The sequence below is a fragment of the Labeo rohita genome, chromosome 11 (assembly GCF_022985175.1).
Source record: "Labeo rohita strain BAU-BD-2019 chromosome 11, IGBB_LRoh.1.0, whole genome shotgun sequence".
Taxonomy (NCBI): domain Eukaryota; kingdom Metazoa; phylum Chordata; class Actinopteri; order Cypriniformes; family Cyprinidae; genus Labeo; species Labeo rohita.
This window is the reverse complement of record NC_066879.1, coordinates 3930481-3949159: the sequence shown is the minus strand read 5'-3', so window position 1 is coordinate 3949159 and position 18679 is coordinate 3930481. Positions and strand designations below refer to the sequence as shown.

At 33.4% G+C, this 18679-nt stretch overlaps 1 protein-coding gene across 2 annotated transcripts in view; it reads left to right on the top strand.

Annotated features, from left to right (window-relative positions):
• ncoa3 (nuclear receptor coactivator 3) overlaps window positions 1–18679 on the top strand; it is a 57093-nt gene that overhangs the window by 20256 nt on the left and 18158 nt on the right. Inside the window, exons 1-3 of one of the 2 annotated variants that reach the window (XM_051122513.1) lie at window positions 13881–14002; window positions 16833–16937; window positions 17026–17186. In XM_051122513.1, coding sequence (XP_050978470.1) covers window positions 16852–16937; window positions 17026–17186 — 247 coding nt within the window. In that variant the 5' untranslated portion in view covers window positions 13881–14002; window positions 16833–16851. Of the gene's footprint in view, window positions 1–13880; window positions 14003–16832; window positions 16938–17025; window positions 17187–18679 lie in introns of those variants that run through there. The other variant, XM_051122512.1, reaches the window with a different exon arrangement.

The window sequence follows — 18679 nt, the reverse complement described above, 5'->3', positions numbered from 1 at the left end:
AAAGACGCGTAATGCGTGTCTGTGTTGGTATTGCACAGCAGGAATGACTTATTATCTGGTGGTCTGTTACAGTAACACAGTTGGATTAACAGATTTATTGTTATGAATCACAAAGTGGGCCTGTGGCGCACCCATAAGCAACGCCGCGTACACGCTAGGGCTGCACAATTAATCGGATTAAAATCGGAATCGCGATATGGCCTGGTGTGATATGGTATTATTAAACCTCAAAAGGCTGCGATTTAATTCAATAAATATAAATGCATAATGTGCTTCACAGCGAAGGAGAGCGCTCTGATCTGTGTCTAAACTACGGCTTATTGTCCAAGCGCACGTGGCTTGTGTAATATGGAGTTCATACTTGCTGCGTTTCATCATTCTAGGTGCTTGAGAAACCTTTCTTCTTCTTTTGATCGCTGTGAATAACAGTATTAATTAAAAATAGAATCTTACTGACTCCAAATGTTTGAATGTAATATAAACTAGGCCTCTGTTTTGAAACAAAGTTCATGATTCAATTTGATTCTGAGTCACAAGCTTGCGATTCAGTTCAGTTTCTGATTCGATATTGATTCTTTTGGACAAATATCAGGTACAGTACATGCTAAATTTTCTCAAGTCAACTAATGCTGTAAAATATGAGAGTCAGTTGGTAGTACATTACTGTAATATTGAAGGTTAAAATCAGCTGATTTGTATACAAATGCTAAATTACACTTTTATGAAGCTTTTATGATAATAAAGTTACAATTACGTAATTCGTTTTTTGAAATGCAAGCATTTAAATGGTGACTGTCATAAACACCATCTGTAAAATGGGTTTATTTAAACATGAATTAAACGTGAATTGAAAAACAGTAAAAAACTATAATGATATAATAGTTCATTCTTCTAGCCGACTAATGAGTTTATAGTCACTGAATATGTTTTTTTTTTTTTCTGAGCGATGTTACATGACATTGTTAGGGCCTTATGATTTCCACGATGTGGAAAACATGGACGGAATTGTGGAATCCAATCATAAAAATGGAATTAACTGTATAACGCAGAATGTCCAATTTGGGACTAATAAATCAAAAGTAGGTCAGTACACTTAAATCAAAATACGATTAGAAATATATTACTTAATGTAATGATGTTACTACTAATAATAATGAAATTATTATTAAAACACAATTTTTTTTTAAGGAATATTTACCAGAAAAATTATATATTAGCTAGAAAAATGTAAATGCACAACACAGTATTTCTGAAAAAATGTAAATAAAATAATTAATAATAAAATAATTCTTTATATTACCAATGAATTAGAAATGCTTTTGATTATTAAAATGTAATTAAACCATTAAAATGGAATCCAGGAAATTGATGGAAAACACAGAATTTGAAAAATGTATTTCATATGGCGTTAAAAATGAGATATATATATATATATATATATATATATATAAAATATTTTTAGAACTTTTAATAGATTGGTGTTAAACTTTGTAAGTTCAATGATTTCAAATAATCGTGCTTTTTTTATTTTTATATTTAAATATAAATGCTTTAGATTATTAAAATGTAATGAAACCATTAAAATGGAATCCATGAAAACTGATGGAAAACACAGAATTTGTGTGTGTGTGTGTGTGTGTTTTAATGTAACCATTAAAACAGAAAAAAGGAAATCCAGAAAAAATTTAAATGGAAAAAATGGAATTTGGAAAAAAAATAAAACTGATTTCATAGGGCCCTACATTGTTTCTAAGTTACTGATTGAGCGATTACGTGAGACAGAATACAGATTTGGTAAGTTGTAAGCTTTCTTTTAACGTCCTTCGGATGTTCATTCATGTTTATTTTGTGCTATAACTTATAGTAAAGCGAAGGAATTGATGAATTCATGTGCACTTTGCCCTGTTTCTCTTGAAATGAGGCACTACAGCGATCTGTCACTCCACATTAAACGCCAAAATAGCTGTTTTTTTGTTGTGTGAATAGTGTAATAAAATGGACAGAATTTGAAATCTGAAACTTACTGCAATTTATCGGATGGAAGGCGCTCTACAATGTTCATTCATTAAGTGCCATTTCCCTATTTAATCTAAGCAGCAGAAATATATCATGTTGAATGTCTAATCATGCATATTACTTTATCAACAATTATCATATGACAGTTATTCACGGTATTTAACATAATATTTAATAGCTGTATTGAATGAAATTGCACATCTTAAAGGGGTGCTATTATGCTTTTTCACTTTTTGGACTTTAGTCAGTGTGTGGTGGGTATCTTTGTGCATAAAAAAGATCTACAAAGTTACAAATCTCAAAGTCTGCTACAAAAGGAGATATTTCGTTTTTAAAAAATGCCTTTTCAAGAACTACAACGAACGGCTCCTTTGAACTACAACGTTTGTTTTCCGTGTGCAATGATGTCACAACGTGGTCCGTTATAGTATCATTAAATTAAATCCCACCCACGGAATTGTTGGAGGGAGGGTAGAGATGAGGTGGGGGATTAGCCTAACTTTAGTGATGCAGCACGGAGAACCGCTTCAACGAGCCGCAGCGCGGCGGGTATAAACACAAGCATTGACTAGAGTGGCCGCTTCAGAGCAGTAACACACCGCAGACGTGTGCAGTGTTTGGTAAGAGATTTATTCATCATACAGTGTAGATAACGTTAGCTTCACTTATAACGCAAGTGTTTTTTAAAATGCATAAACTTGCACTAGAATAGGCTAGACTAATCAGTGATGATGTTCTGTGATAATGTTAGGTTTGCTTTTAGCTGGAGCTGGTTTCAGGCAATGAAACTAAGTATGTAAATAATTAAATAAATTAGCACGATCTCGCAGGCTGACGATAGGACCCAACACTACTGTAGCGTATTATTTACTCACCTTCCATGCATCCTAGATGTATATGACTTCCTTCTTTCGGATGAATGCAATCGGAGTCATATTTAAATTTATCTTGGCACTCCCAAGCTTTAGAACGGCATAGACGGGTGTTTCTCCTCATCAGTCCAAAACAAGTCCAATAATATGCATCCATCCAATAAAAAGTGCCTCACACGGCTCAGGGGGGGTCAATAAAGGCCTCCTGTAGCAAATCGATGCATTTTTGTAAGAAAAAAATCCATATTTAAAACGTAAGAATCACTTTAATCAAACAGCTGTACACAGAACTTGCTTCTTCGACAAGGGGCGTGTCAGTACTGAAACACCGTCTAAGCTGTTCGCCATTCGCAACGCACTGGGACAGCTAACCAATCACAACACATTTTGTTTTTCGAAAGGCGGGCCTTCATTAAACCCGGAAATAATCGAGCCATATGTGCCAGGCTGGGGAGAAAGGTATTGTAATAATGTAAATTATGTTAAAAATAATGTCACCAAGCATGAAAGCATGTACACCCCCAAAACAAAATCAAGACTTTGTAAGAGCATAATAGGACCCCTTTAATACACTGGTATGTCCACTCCCTCTTATCTTGCTGCAAAAAAATGATAAAGTCTATTGGAAACTTTTCTTGCGCTTTGATTGCAGTCATCTTTACAAGCCAGATTTTTCTTGAAGACGTCAGACCATATCTTTCACACTTCTTTCCAGCTCTGGACAGTGAGTGCGTCCAGGTTTGTTGAAGTGAATTGTGTGTCAGTGTGCTTGAGCTCAGATAATGCAGCGAGCGGTGCTGCGAAAAGCTTTTGGATGTCTGCACATGTACACACATGCTTGGCACATGTCTGCGTGTCTGGGCTGTTCGCTATTGTTCTCTCTCTTGGTTTTTCTCGCCCTCCTCCTCCTCCTCCAATCATAACCACTCTCTGTCCCTTGTTCTTGTGCTGTTTTCTTTCTGTTTCTCTCTCAGTCCCTCCCTCCTCCTCTTTTTGTTCTACCTCGGCTCATCTCTCGCACTTGCCGTCTCGCTCGTCTCTGCTGCAGAATGGAGCCGTCCTGAGCGCTCGTGCGGCGTCTATCGCAGAGAAAGCGAGCGGCGGCCAGTAACTTGTGCCACCTCGTCCTCCGCTTGCACCGTGTCTGAATAGATTTTGCCACAGTTCATTTCCAGTGTTTTCATCCTCGTTTTGAAAAGGCAGAGCGTGCGTGCGTGCCATATTGTCTGCGGAGGTTTTGTTGTGTATGTGTTTGTTATTTAGCGAGTGTTTCACTGAGCTCAGATTTCATGCTTTATTTCAGGCTCTGCCAGAATGTGGTGGCTATTCTGGGTCTGAATGGCTTCTTCATGTTTCTCTTCATCCATTCTTGCATCGCTTCCCTTCCTTTACGCTCTATTCATCTGTTTTTGAAGATGCATTGCATTCATAAGAAGAATTTGCGTGCTGTCACTGTCTGATGTGTGTTAACATTGTGACTGCATGCACCCTGTTCTCAATGAAAGCATGACTGGGCAGATATACAGTATGTGCAGTCACATGTGTAGTACTTGCCTGAGCCTCAACAAAAGGCTCTAGTTAACAGAGTTCATGCATTTTGCTGGCTGTTATTTAATATCAGCATAATATTAGATTAATATGTTATTTCAGAGGATTAACTTCAGCGCAAGTGAAAAATTACTGCATAGTGATGACGATGATGATAATAACTGTCAAAAATAATAAGTGTGTTATTTTTGTTGTTTTTATTATTATTATTATTATTATGTAAAATAATATGACTACCTACATTTTGTTGCAAGCGAAACTTCAAAAATTAAAATGACTGCAACATCATCATCATAATACAAAAAAAAATTCAGTTAATATGATGCAGGTAATTTCATTTCAGATGTAACTGAAAAATATCATAAATAAATAATGAAATGAAAAAATAAAAATAAAAATTAAATAAAATAAAATAAAAAAATAATAAATGAAATAAAATTATCATAAAATTAAATAAAATAAGGTGGAATAAAATGAAGTGAAATGAAGTAAAAAGAAATTTGATTAAAATAAAATAAAACACTAAATAAATAAAATGAAAGTATAAAATGAAATGAAATTAAATATGAAATGAGAAAAACAATGAAGTGAAATAAAATAAAAATTGAAATGAAATAATAAAATAAATGAAATGTAATATAATAAAATGAGATAAATGAGATAAATTAAAAATGAAATGAAATGAAATAAAATTAAATAAAATGAAATGAAATAATTAAATTAACAGTTAATTAAAATAATAAAATGAAATAAAGTAAAACACGAATGAAATATAATATAATAAAATAAAATGAAATAAGATGAAATAATGAAATAAAATAATAATATTAAGTAAAATGAAATTAAATAAAATAAAATAATGAAGTAAAATACATTTAAAAAATGAAATGAAGTAAAAATAAAACTAACTGAAATAAAATGAAAAATAATAAAATGAAATATAAAATGAAATGATGAAATGAAGTGAAATGAAATGAAATAAAAAATATATAATAAATGAAATTAAATAATGAAATGAAATGAAATAAAGTAAAATGAAATGAAATAAAGTAAAATGAAATAAAATAAAATGAAAATGAAATGAAATAAAATAAAATAATGAAATAAAATAATAAAAAAAATTAAGTGAAATAAGATAAAACAAATGAATTGAAATAAAATAAATGACAATAAAATGAAATAAAATAAAATGAAGTGAAATAAAACAAATAATAAAATATAAAGCAAAATAAAATAATTAAATAAAATGAAAGGAAATTTAATTAAATAAAATAATATAAAAAAATAATAAATTATTTATAATAATAAATAATAAGTAAAACAAAAATAAAGTAATGAAAAATAAAAGAAAATGAAATTAAATAAATAATGAAATGAAATAAAATAAAAGTAAAATGAAATGTTAATTTAAGTATGACGAAATAATGCTTAAGTTCCTAGAGTTGTAACTAGAGTTGATCTCCACCCCCCAAAAAAAGACAGTACAGTATGAACGTCAAACTCTGGTCTTTTTTTTATTATTAATGTTCACATTTGGGTCTTTTGAAAGTATGAACATGAAAGAGCATTTAAAGTGAGTGCACATGAAAGAGCACCGACAAACCTGTTTTACTTCCTTAATATGACACATTTCCCAGTATAAGTGGGCATTCACTGAGAGAAAATGTGTAATGTGCTGTCATTTACTGTCTGGTGTCCTCTGACGGTCAGTGCATGGCTTATGTCTGACGTTTCATCCTTCGCTTCAAGTGTCAGTTTGTTTTAAAACCTCTTAAGTTTCATCGAACGCCAAATGGAGTTTTTATGAGGAACTGAAAATAAGCTAATAACATCTTTAACCTTAATGCATGATTGAAGTGTGATTTGTTAAATGGCTCGATGGCCCTTTTATTGCACGTGTCGCAGGTGCCGCTGACATAATTATAAGTGTTTCTTTTCAATAATGTATTTCTCCCTTTAACTCAGTTTGAACGGCCCATTGAATTCGGCTGCTGATACGTATGGAGAAGGTGCTGAGGTGGACCGTGTGTTGTGTGTATGTGGCGACAGGAGGCAGCCCCATCAATAATGCAGGTTCTCTCTGTATGGGGTCAAGGCATGATGGGATATTAAGACGTTACCCTACTGGTCGTCAGGGAAACAGGCAGAGGAGACAGCAGCAATTGGGGAGGCTGCTTGTGGTTTTCTATCCTACATCTGTAGGATTTGTAGTCTCCTTAGTTTTCTCATCTCTTTAATTTCATTAATAAATTATGTTTTCCCCTCCAGCCAGTGTATTAGTGTCCATAAAACGTGACAGATGCATTTGTATTTACAAAAAGCCATCACGTTCACTGCTGCTGCTTTTTATTTAAAAGGAATTTCACAACTGAATAGCAAACAAAGATTGTGTTTACAGTAATCCACTTATTAGTTACGGCTGGGCGATGGATTGAACGTTCACAGTGTATTTATAATGATTTGGTTCGCAGTTATATTGTAAAATAACGTTGTGATTGTGAATAATGCAGTGCGTTTAATTTGCTCCTGTCTCATGACTGCGTTTAATAGCGTGTCTGATTTTAACTCAGTTGCGGAAATGGTGGTAGAATTGGGAAGTTTGGGTCAAACGGTCTGTTTCTGTGAATCTGTTCAAATGTCTGAACTGTCTGTCTCGGTGTGATATTTTTCACATATTAAGATGTTTTTGTAAATAATGCTCTGTGCATAAATATTGTTGTTTATAACTTTGTATATTATGTAAGTGCATATAAATAAGCCTAAATGTCATTTTAAATTATTATGAAAAATGTTATTATTGTTATACATTTCTTATTTGTCTTTTGTTCATTTGTGCTTATTTAGTGTTAAGAAAATATGCCTTTTAACAGCTTTTACTGTTTTATTACTTACATATTACTGTTGCAAGTATTTATAAATATTGTGATTTGAACATAAAATATTTCTTTTGAATACAATATTTGTGATTGAATATAAAAATATTTATTTAGATACATTCATATTTATGTATTTATGATATTTATATATACTGTTTTACTACTTATATAAAACATTTGCAAGTATTTATAAATATTGTGTTTGAACATATTTATTTTTTTGTGATTGAATATAAAATATTTATTTAGATATATATTTATGCAGTTATTTATAATATTTAAACTTTTTTTACTGTTTAGCTACTTATATAAAACAATTGCAAGTATTTTTAAATATTGTGATTTGAACATAAAACATTTATTTTGAATAAAAATCTTTGATTTATTATAAAAATATTTATTTAGATACATATTCATGTTTATGTATTTAATTATAATATTTAAATATTTGTACTGTTTTACTACTTATATAGAACATTTGGTATTTAAAAATATTGTGATTTGAACATAGAATATTTATTTTGAATAAAATATTTGTGATTTGAATTAAAAAAAAAAAAAAAAAAAAAAAAAATATATATATATATATATATATATATATATATATATATATATATATATATATATATATATATATATATAATATTTGATTTAATTATAAAAATATTTATTTAGATAGATTAATATTTATGTATGTATTTTCAATATTTAAACTGTTTTTACTCTTTTACTATTTACATAAAACAGTTGTAGGTATTTATAAATATATGATTTGGGCATAATTATTCTAATAAAAGTTGATTGAATATATATATATATATATATATATATATAATATATATTATTTAAACTATTTTTACTGTTTTACTAACACAAAACATTTGCAAGTATTTTATGCAAATATTGTGGTTTGAACATAAAATATTTATTTGGAATACAAATGTTAATATGATTGAATATAAAAATATACATTTAGATATGTTTTTATGTATTTATTTATAATAATTAATTTTCTACTTGCATAAAACATTTACAAGTATTTTATTTAAATGTGGTTTGAATGTAAAATATGTATTGTGAGTAAAAATAAAATATTTATTTATATAAATTGATGTATTTTATGTAAATATTGTGATTTGATCAATTTTGAATACAAATATTAGTTATTTATTTATGTTTAAACAATTGTGATTTAAACATAAAATATTTATTTTTAATAAAAACGTTTGTGTGATTGAATATATCTATTACTGCATTTATGTGTTTATTTATTTGCTATGTCATCCAGGAACAAACCTTTGGAAAAGGAAGCTACTGATTTACAAACAGCATATTTGTGCTGTAGCATTTATTCAATACATATGTAAATAATCCAAGATAGCTGATGATAGCTACCTGAATCATATGCTGAATCATCTCTGATTAGTCGGTTGATTATGTATTATTTTTAAGTATAAAAACTTCTACAGAATTGTAGAGCAAGGCTTCTTTGACATAATTTTGCAAAACTGAGTTATGGAAATGAAGTTCTTATGAAAAGATAGAGATGACGGGTGGTGGCGAAGGATAAAGTCCCCACGGAAAGACACAGAGCGACAGATTAGCTTCGAAGAGAGAACAGAAGAACCGGTTCAACCCATGAGGTTGAATATGTAAATATGATTGCAAAGAGCCAGCAGGCTTTTTCCAGGAAGAGGAAGTGGTGACGCAGAACTCGGTGTGTGTGGGAAGGCGCAAACAGGATGCCTGCTTTTGCCGCTTCCTGATTCGGATATTCTCGATAACTTTCCCATTAAAATAGCCATTATTCTCAGAAAGACTGGAAGTGGATCTTCGCTCGGTGCATTCTGTAAGAAGTCTTTGCAAAAGCTTGACTATAATGAGCCGTGCTCTCGTGTGTTTTTATCAGATATTCGCTTCACCTTTTGAACTTCTGAAAGATGTGGAATTGCTTCACTGTAGAATGGAGCCGTAATGTCCTTAAAACCCACTCGTGGTCTCGACTGTTAGATCAGAAACATTAGAGCAACACTCGTGCTTGTGTCCTTGATTCTGCCGTGGGCTTCTGCATTCCACGTCTCCTACTTAATTAAAGGCGTATGTGAAATGCTCATCCTTGGACTGAAGTTTTCTCACTCTTGCTCTTTTCTCTCCGCATTTTGCTTTCACCCGTCGCGTTCATCTCCTCGAATTCGCATTCACACTCTCCCTCGCTCTTTCATGCTCTCTTGAGCAGAATGTTGATGTGACGTCTGGTTTTGTTGCAGGTGCGCTCAGAGTATTGATGAGGATGAAACTGTACACTTTGAATGGAATATTAAAGGAACAGCAGTCATTTACATGCTGAATAAACCCTACCAAACCAGCCTAATTGAATTAACTGGTTTAAATAAGCAGAAAAGTGCCTTAAACCAGACCAATTTGGACCCAAAAACTAGGTTAGAGCTGTCATTCCAAACCCGTATGACCTTCAAATGACCTTTACGTTCTGTGAATAGAAACGGATGGGGACTGAGGCTGTCGAGTTTCAAAATAACAACATAAAAGTATTATAAACATTGTACATCTAACTCATTCACTATATTCAAATCTTCTGAAGTCTTTTCTTTGCGCACACAAAGTTTTCTTGTAGCTTTGTAACATTACGGTTGAACTAGTGATGTCACATGGACTATTTTAATGATGTCCTCGCTGCCTTTTGGGGTCTTGAACGTGTCAGTTGCGTTGCTGTCTTTGCAGGGTCAAAAAAGCTTTCAGATTTTATCAAAAATATCTTCATTTGTGTCCTGAAGATGAACGGTTTAAAACAACATGAGTAATTAATGACAAAATTTTCATTTTTGAGTGAACTGTCACTTTAAATATAGCACACCAATTAGAGATGCACCGATTTAAATTTTCTGGGCCGATTTTCGTGTAAGTGCGACCTGCCGACTGTTATTATAAACTCTAATTGAGAGCATATACAAGCAAAAATCTGTACTTTTTCAATGCAAAAAAAAAAAATAATAATAATAATAAAATAAAATAAATCTAGAATAAAAATAAAATTACCATAAACATTTATTAAACATTATATTCTCTATAAATGCATTTACACTGGAAAATTTGCAAATACATTAATAATTTTATAGGATTAATGTTTTAATATTTTTTTTAAACATGCAAATCGGAAATGTTGCAAAAAATGCAGTGATACGTTTAAATTAGGGCTGTCAGTCGATTAAAATTTTTATTCTAATTAATTACATGATGTTTCGATGAATTAATCGCAAAATAAATTTGGCTGTGAAAACACCCACAAAAGATTATTTAAAGCTATTTTTGTGTTAAATGAGAAAGTATCAGGTAGACGTTAAAAAATGTAGCTTTTAAAAGAAATATTTTATTTGATTTAACATGGAATTTATTACACAAACATTTAGGCTGCAACGACCTAATGTAAACTATGGAACATAAAGGAAGATAATTTGTGAAACAACTCCAGTATTTTGAGTAAATGATGACAGAATTAATTTTTTTTTTTTTGATGAATTATCTCTTGAATGTTTTTATTTTTATTATTTATTTATTTATTTTAAATTAAATGATACTCTAAACAAGAAACTAAATCTGCCAGAAGGTGGCGGTAAATGTCTGAGTCATTCATTCATTTGATTCGTTCAAACGGCTGATTCATTCAGGAATGAAGTAAACAGCTTTTTTTATGAATGGGCCTTTGAATCATTGATTCACACGATTCATTCAAAATGTAGATCCATTCAGAAACTAAACATCGCTGTGTTGCCCAGAGACACGCAACAATTCTGCTGTGGCTTCAAAGGCAATATGTTCTCTACAAAATTGAGCAAAAACAAATAATATTGTGTTTAAAATATAACACAATATCAACTTCTTATGTACTGAACTGTTGTATAAAATCACATTTAAGCTCATGATAGATCGGGACAAAATCAGCACTCGTGTCATATTGCTCTTGCTGCCCGTGTGATATCGTGTGATGTATATAAATATGAGTCAAAACACATACAGGGGCATTTTTGTGCACCAATATCTTGAGTTTTAGGGCATTTATAGAGTTGTTGCCCTGCATCATATTTGTCAGCAGTCAAATATAGGAAATATACGATGATGTACAGTTTGGGGGGCGGGGCCAATGTGTTAACTGCATTAACATATTGTAATCACATTATTTTTTTTCATAACTAATTAATTAAGTTGACGTGTTAACTTGACAGCCCTAGTTATAATATAAAACCAAACCACCAGTGTTGACAGCAAATGTCTGAGTCCTTTAGTCATTCATTCAGCCAATTTGTTCAAATGGCAGATTCATTCAGAAATGAGGCAAATGACTCTATGAATGATTTCTAAATCACCGACTCACTTGATTTTGAATTGTTCAAAAGCGTTAATTCAGTAACGAAACACCGCTGTGTTACTCTGAGACACGGAGCAGATCTGCTGATTTTTTGCAGATTTGCAGATTTTTGTAAGTCACTTAATTTTAACTTCTTCTTGAACTACTATTGTATAAAATCAGTTTCACATTGCAATAGCGTTGATATTAAGGTTAAACATCTTGGTTGTGCAATGCTACATACTTAAATCATATATTACAATATTTTTTCTACCACATTATGCATCTGTCACTTTCTATGAATGCTGTTGTACTCATTTGTTTTGAGTCTTTCTCACGTACTCAGGCTGCGCAAGCCTCATCTGGCATGACGTAAACGTATTATCAGTTGCCGTTAGTGTGACGTCAAACTGGACCGGCTTGGAATCGGCAGACCGGGCACGGCCATTCATGCCGAAAGCCAATCGGTGCATCTCTAACAATGTAGCATCACACCTTTTACATTTTGGTCTTGCCTCAACATAAAGCTGTCAAATGGCTTTAGAAGAAGCAGAGTGTATGAATTTTGGGTGAACTGTCTCTTTAATGAATTCAGATCTGAACGGTGCCTTGACCTTAACCGTCACGAACGGTTATGTGTTTATCATTTATTTAACTCCACTGCAGAGTTCAAGGAGGTCAGGGTGAAAGAGATCTAAAAGCAGAGAATATGCAGACGGTTCTGCAGCAGTTTTGCGGTGTGTTGTAGGTTTGTGACAGACAGCCGTACGTGTCAGCACAGGCAGTGCAGTATGGGCACAGTTGTGTAACCTCTCACAGTCAGACTCAGGAATGATGAGCTCACACTGAAGGTTTTTAGGTGACAGAGGGCAAACTGTGTGTGTTTGTGTGTTTTTCTTAAAGGGATAGTTCACCCTCAAATAGAAATTGTCATTGTTTGCCCTCATGTGAATGACTTTCATTCAACTTTGGAACAAAAAAGAAGGTGTTTTTAGTATTATCCCTTCGATGTTCATTGAAATTCTATGAAAGCAACATTTTCATGCTTCAGAAAGTACATGAAGACAACGTAAAAGTAATCCAGAAGACTTGGATATAGTAAACAAGAGCTCAAACGTGCTCACTTACCACACGCGAATAAACCTCATTGGCGCTTGTGGTGAAGCTTGTTTGCACTTCTCTTTACCTTGTTTGATGCATTGATCATCCTAAGTTTGCCATATAAAGCAATTGTATTACTTGTGCGGATGTGGATTAAACAGCTCAGTTCATACGGATTACTTTTACGATGTCTTTATGAACTTTGAAACATGAAAATGTTGATTACACAGACTTTAAATAGTTGGACAAAAATGTGACCGTGGACCACAAAACCAGTCTTAGCACGGGTATATTTTTAGCAATAGCCAAAAATACATGCATGGGTCAAAATGATTGATTTTTCCTAACGTAAATATATCAAAACTTAATTTTTGATTAGTAATATGCATTGCTAAGAACTTCATCTGGACAACTTTAAAGGTGATTTTCTCAATATTTAGTTTTTTTCGTTATGACTGGTTCTGTGGTCCAGGGTCACAAATTATAAGAGGATACTAAAAGTAAATATTTTTTTAAAAATTGCGCAAATGAATTGTCCTTTCATTCAGAAGGACCACTGCTTATGTAGAAACCTATGCATAGTAGCGAGAAAGAAATGCAAATTTTAAAGAAAAACGTCAGACGTACTTAGAGGCTTTTGCATCTGAACTCTTCAAATTATTATGCTTATTATGCACCTTTTTACAAAATGTAATATAAGTCTCAAGTGTCCCCAGAATGTGTCTGTGAAGTTTCAGCTCAAAATACCCCACAGATCATTTATTATATTATTTTAAAAAAGCCTATTTTGAGTGGAAGCAGAAACATGCTGTTTTCATGCATGTCTCTTTAAATGCAAATGAGCTGCTGTTCCCCGCCCCCTTTTCCAGAATAGGGCTGTGCCTTTTACAGCTCGTATATAATACTAATAATAATAATAATATGTTTGGTTTTGATTTTCATGTCTATCGCATTAAAATCATGTGTTGTAAACTACATAAGTTTAAACTTCTGATAAAAACTAAATGGTGGAGCTGTAAGTGGAAATGTGCAGATTAAGGGGCGATAATATTAGCCGGTAATATTTTTTTCACATGCTTGCAGAAAAAGGCTTACCAAAACAAAGCTTCTGGGTTGGTACATGCACTGGGGATCCGATTAATAGCACGTTCACATGGAAAAAGTCAGATTTTCATGATATGTCACCTTTAAAAGAAGATGAAGAATAGTTTCACGACTTCAGTATGTGGGTGAGTAAATGACCGAATTTTCATTTTTGGGTGAACTTTCCCTTTAAGTGAGAGGAAAAGGCTGTTTGCATGTATGTGTTCAGCGAGGGAAGGGGAAAAGACTGCAAGCCGATGGTCTGTGCTCTGAGATTTCCGCTGAACTCTGGGAGGGGTCAGGCGCGGGGCAAGGTCAGGGCTCTAAACAAACACACTCGCGCACACGCACGCATACAGCACAGGGTCTATGACCAGAGTGACAGAGACTGATAAACAGCAGCAGAAGCTAGAGAGAATGAAAGGAATGGAGACTGAAAGACAGCCATGTGTGCTTTTATATTAGCGACTCTGAGGCCACACTTGAAAATCTACGTTCAATGCATTCGATTGGATGGATAAAATATTTAACCAAATGCAAACAGATATGACTTGACATTTCAGAGTCATTTTGGTGATTGCTTAACCAGGTGACCTTAAGGTCATTTCTGGTGAATGCATGAAGACATTTCCCCTGAAGTTCACACTGATGCTCTAGAACAATAACTCTATAATTAGGGGTGAGAATTGTTTGGTGCCTAACAATTTGATTCATATCGATTCTTGGGGTCACGATTCAATTAAAAATTGATTCACAATTTTTCATCAATTTTTTTTGTGCACACTGGACATTAACCGCACCAGTATTTTGATACAAAAACACACCAGTCTATAGTTTATTTGGAACAAAATAGTTCCAAATCTATAGTTTATTTTAACAAAAGATCAATAATTAATATAACATTTTTCCAAACACTTGCCCTCGCTGAAAATGGGGGAGAATGTATTTGTTTTTCCTCCTCCAATGCTCTTGCTGCTTTGTTCTGACAACATCATGCTATCATTATTATATTAACTAGAAAATCCATTTTTGAAATTTGTAAATCGATTCGAATCGCTAGAACACTGAATCACGATTCAAATGTGAATACATTTTCTTCACCACCTCTAACTATAATGTCATGCTGTAAGGCTTTTGTGTTTTTGTGAAAATGCATCACAAATAAAACACATTCAAAATCTTAAAATCTACATTGAACCAAAGTTGACCTGGGAAAACAGTCCTTGTTTTTGCAATTAGTGCCATTCTAGCCCTAGTGAAAAATAAATATACTAAAATTAATTTCAGATACATTGATATCATGCTAAATATACTGCAAATACATTTACATATTTATGTACTTAATAAAAATACCTTCCAATTGTATTTTAAGTTTACTAAACTGGTATATTTAAAGTCTGCTAAATTGGAACAACTAATTTTGTACTTAATGCACTTTAAGTAGTGCTGAAGTACAACTAAAGATATACTGAAGTATATTTGATTGTGCTAACGTCTAACTATTGCAAGTATACTTTAAATATTTTGCATTTAAAGACCGATATTATTTAAAGATCAAACAATCCTCATCAATAGTGGCATTAAAACTTATTTTAGGCTTAATATGTGCATTGTGCACAAGTAGTACTCCAAACAAAGTTTAATGACAATTTTTAATGATTTTTATATCAGTAAGTCTCAAGCAATTAGTCAGTAAATATGTTAATATACACTTGAACTATACTAAAATAAATGCATTTTAAATCTATTACTTTTTTTACTAGCGAGTGCTGATTCATTTCTGATTCACAAGCTTCTGATGACATATGGTTCGGATTAAATTTGATTCGATTCCATTCTTTTGAAATATTCAGTAAAAAAGAATTGCTCACGGAGTTGAACTACACTGGTCAGGCTGTTTTTTGTTTGTTCGTTCATCGTTTTTAAATTCACTAAAAGAACCGACTCTAAAGAGTCGTTTATTTCAGGAATCAGCATTTATGATATTAGAGTCAATATTGTGACTATTCAAAAAAATTTAAAAACAATGTTTTTACCCAGACCTACCAGTTGCACGAAATCATACTTCACCTTTCAAGTAAATGCCACTTGGTTTGATATTTTCTGTGTAATGCAATGACATTCATACAGGTTAAGTCTGGCTTAAGTGTGATTAATATTTTAGGTCATTCATTGTCTTTGCATACATAACTTAGTAGGACAGGCGTATCAGAATGGGCAGTTCTAAAATAAAAAAAACAGGACATGATCACAGACAGGCAGAGAAGTGAGAAGTATCATTAAAGAGGAGGAAGTGTTGTTGTTGGTAAAGTGGGTGGAGCAATGACGGTAAAAGTAGGAAGAAATGGTGCGATTGTGTGTCATAAAGAGACGTGTGGAGGACGGACGTTATGTTTCTGACATACATTTAGAAGGGAGTGTTTTGTGACCACTTTGTCTTTAATTCTGTATTGGAGTAATTCAGATTCATTAGTCTGCTTTTTAATTAGATCATTTATACATTTCATTTATATGTCGTGCAGTGCACAGCTTCATGGATTGAGATAATTGACCCAGTCCCTGCTACAGAAACACACACACACACACAAACACACTGAGGGTTGATCCATTTCCCCTGGGGCCCCGTTTCACTCCATCATAATCAGTGTCTCTTCTCAGACACACTGTCACACAAACACACAAACACACACACGCAGCACCGCTGCTGAGGCCTGGAACATTCCGCGCATTCAGCTGTATGTGGGAACACTTAAAAATAAGCCGTAGACACGTAGACACACTTGCAGTTTTTTACTAAAAACCATTCGAAAAGAGATGAAGCCTTCAAGTGCATTGTGTGGAAGTGCCAAAGTCAGCTCATTATTTGTTCGTAGTGCACTTGTGCTGGAATACAAGTGCTTGTTTCTTTTAAAGATCGTAATACGCCTTTGGATGTGTGATTTCTGCCCCTAATCTGAACTTTCATGTGTATTTCAGGTGCTGATATGTTTTAAACATGAGTGGAGTGGGTGAGAACTCACTTGAGCCGCTGTGCTCGGACCGAAAGCGTAAACTCTCCACATGTGACACGCCAGGACAAGGGTGAGACATTTTAACTAGCAGTATCGCAAGTCTTTAAATGCCTTTCCTCGCTAAAATCGCATGTGCTTTGTGTTTTTTGTATGTACAGATGTGATAAGCGCAGGAGGGAGCAGGAGAGCAAGTATATAGAGGAGCTGGCCGAACTGATTTCGGCCAACCTTAGTGACATCGACAGCTTCAATGTCAAACCTGACAAGTGTGCCATCCTTAAAGAGACAGTGCGCCAGATACGACAGATCAAAGAGCAAGGTACACATCTGCTCGAACGGCTCTTTTACATATCAGTCTGTGAAAATATTTACTAAACCCACAGTGCGGGGAAGTGGATGATTTCCTCGGTTTTATAAAAACGCTGCCACCTGGTGGCAGGTGGAATGCTGTTACTGCAGTCTGGCCTCCTGCTGGAGTGAATATTTGTTGTTGTGTTACACCTTTGCTAGTTTTACCTAATATCGTTTTTTTTTTCCATAAAGACACATTTGTAAAATCTAAGGTGTAGTTCTGTGTTCATCGTTCTCATAATTATATATCGCATTCAGAACTGTAGTCTGCACGAGTTTGTTGCGTGAGACAGGCCTGTACATGTCTTTTTTTTCATTTGGACTCTAACCCGGAGTTCACACAGTGAAACGATGAATAGGCGTTGGTGTTCATTCTTCCTTATTTGACATTCCATTGGTTAATAGTGTCTCACGGGAATGAAACCTACAAACTACACATCAAAATAAACAGAACAATTTTTCTTTTCCCTTGCTGTTGTATTCTATAATATATGTTCTTTCGTCTAGTGGTGAGACACATACAGTGGAGATCAAAATTAGAGAACAAACTATAATTTCCTAAATGTTAAGGTCACTGCTGAGTATTTGAAATTATACTAACACAAGTAGAAAGGCAGTTTTAAGCATTTCATACAGTGGGTAAAATAAGTATTAAACACATCAGTAAATATATTTCCAAAGGTGCTGCTGACTTAAAAGTTTCACCAGATGTCAGTAGCAACCCAAGTAATCCATACATACAAAGAAAACAAAACAAATAAGTTCATAATTTAAAGGAGAAGTCCACTTCCAGAACAAAGATTTACAGATAATGTACTCACCCCCTTGTCATCCAAGATGTTCATGTCTTTCTTTCTTCGGTCGTAAGGAAATTGTTTTTTTCAGTTAAACATTTCAGCATTTTTCTCCATATAATGGACTGATAAGGTGCCCCAAGCTTGAACTTCCAAAATGCAGTTTAAATGCGGCTTCAAACGATCTCAAATGCTGCTGAGAAAGAAGATTTATTTTCATAAAAATAATACAGTTTATGTACTTTTTAATGTCAAACGCTCGTCTTGTCTTACTCTGCCTGGACTCTGTTTTTTCCGGTTCATGACAGTTAGGCTATGTCGAAAAATCTCATGTTCTCCCTCAACTTTAAAATTGTCTTGTATCGCTGTTTTACCTTTTTTGTTAAGGGTGTTTGATCTTCTTTGCATGTTCACTTCACAAAGACTGGGTCGGTACTTCTGCAGTGATGTAGGATGATTTTGAAATGATTTTTGAAGTTGAGGGAGAAAATACGATTGGAGTTTTTCGACATACCCTAAAGGTCTTGAGCCAGAATACACAGAGTTCAGGGAGAGCAAGACAAGAGTTTGAGATAAAAAGTATTTAAATTGTATTTTTTAAATGAAAATAACCAATTGTTTCGCTAGATAAGACCCTTCTCTCTTGGCTGGGATCGTTTACAACTGC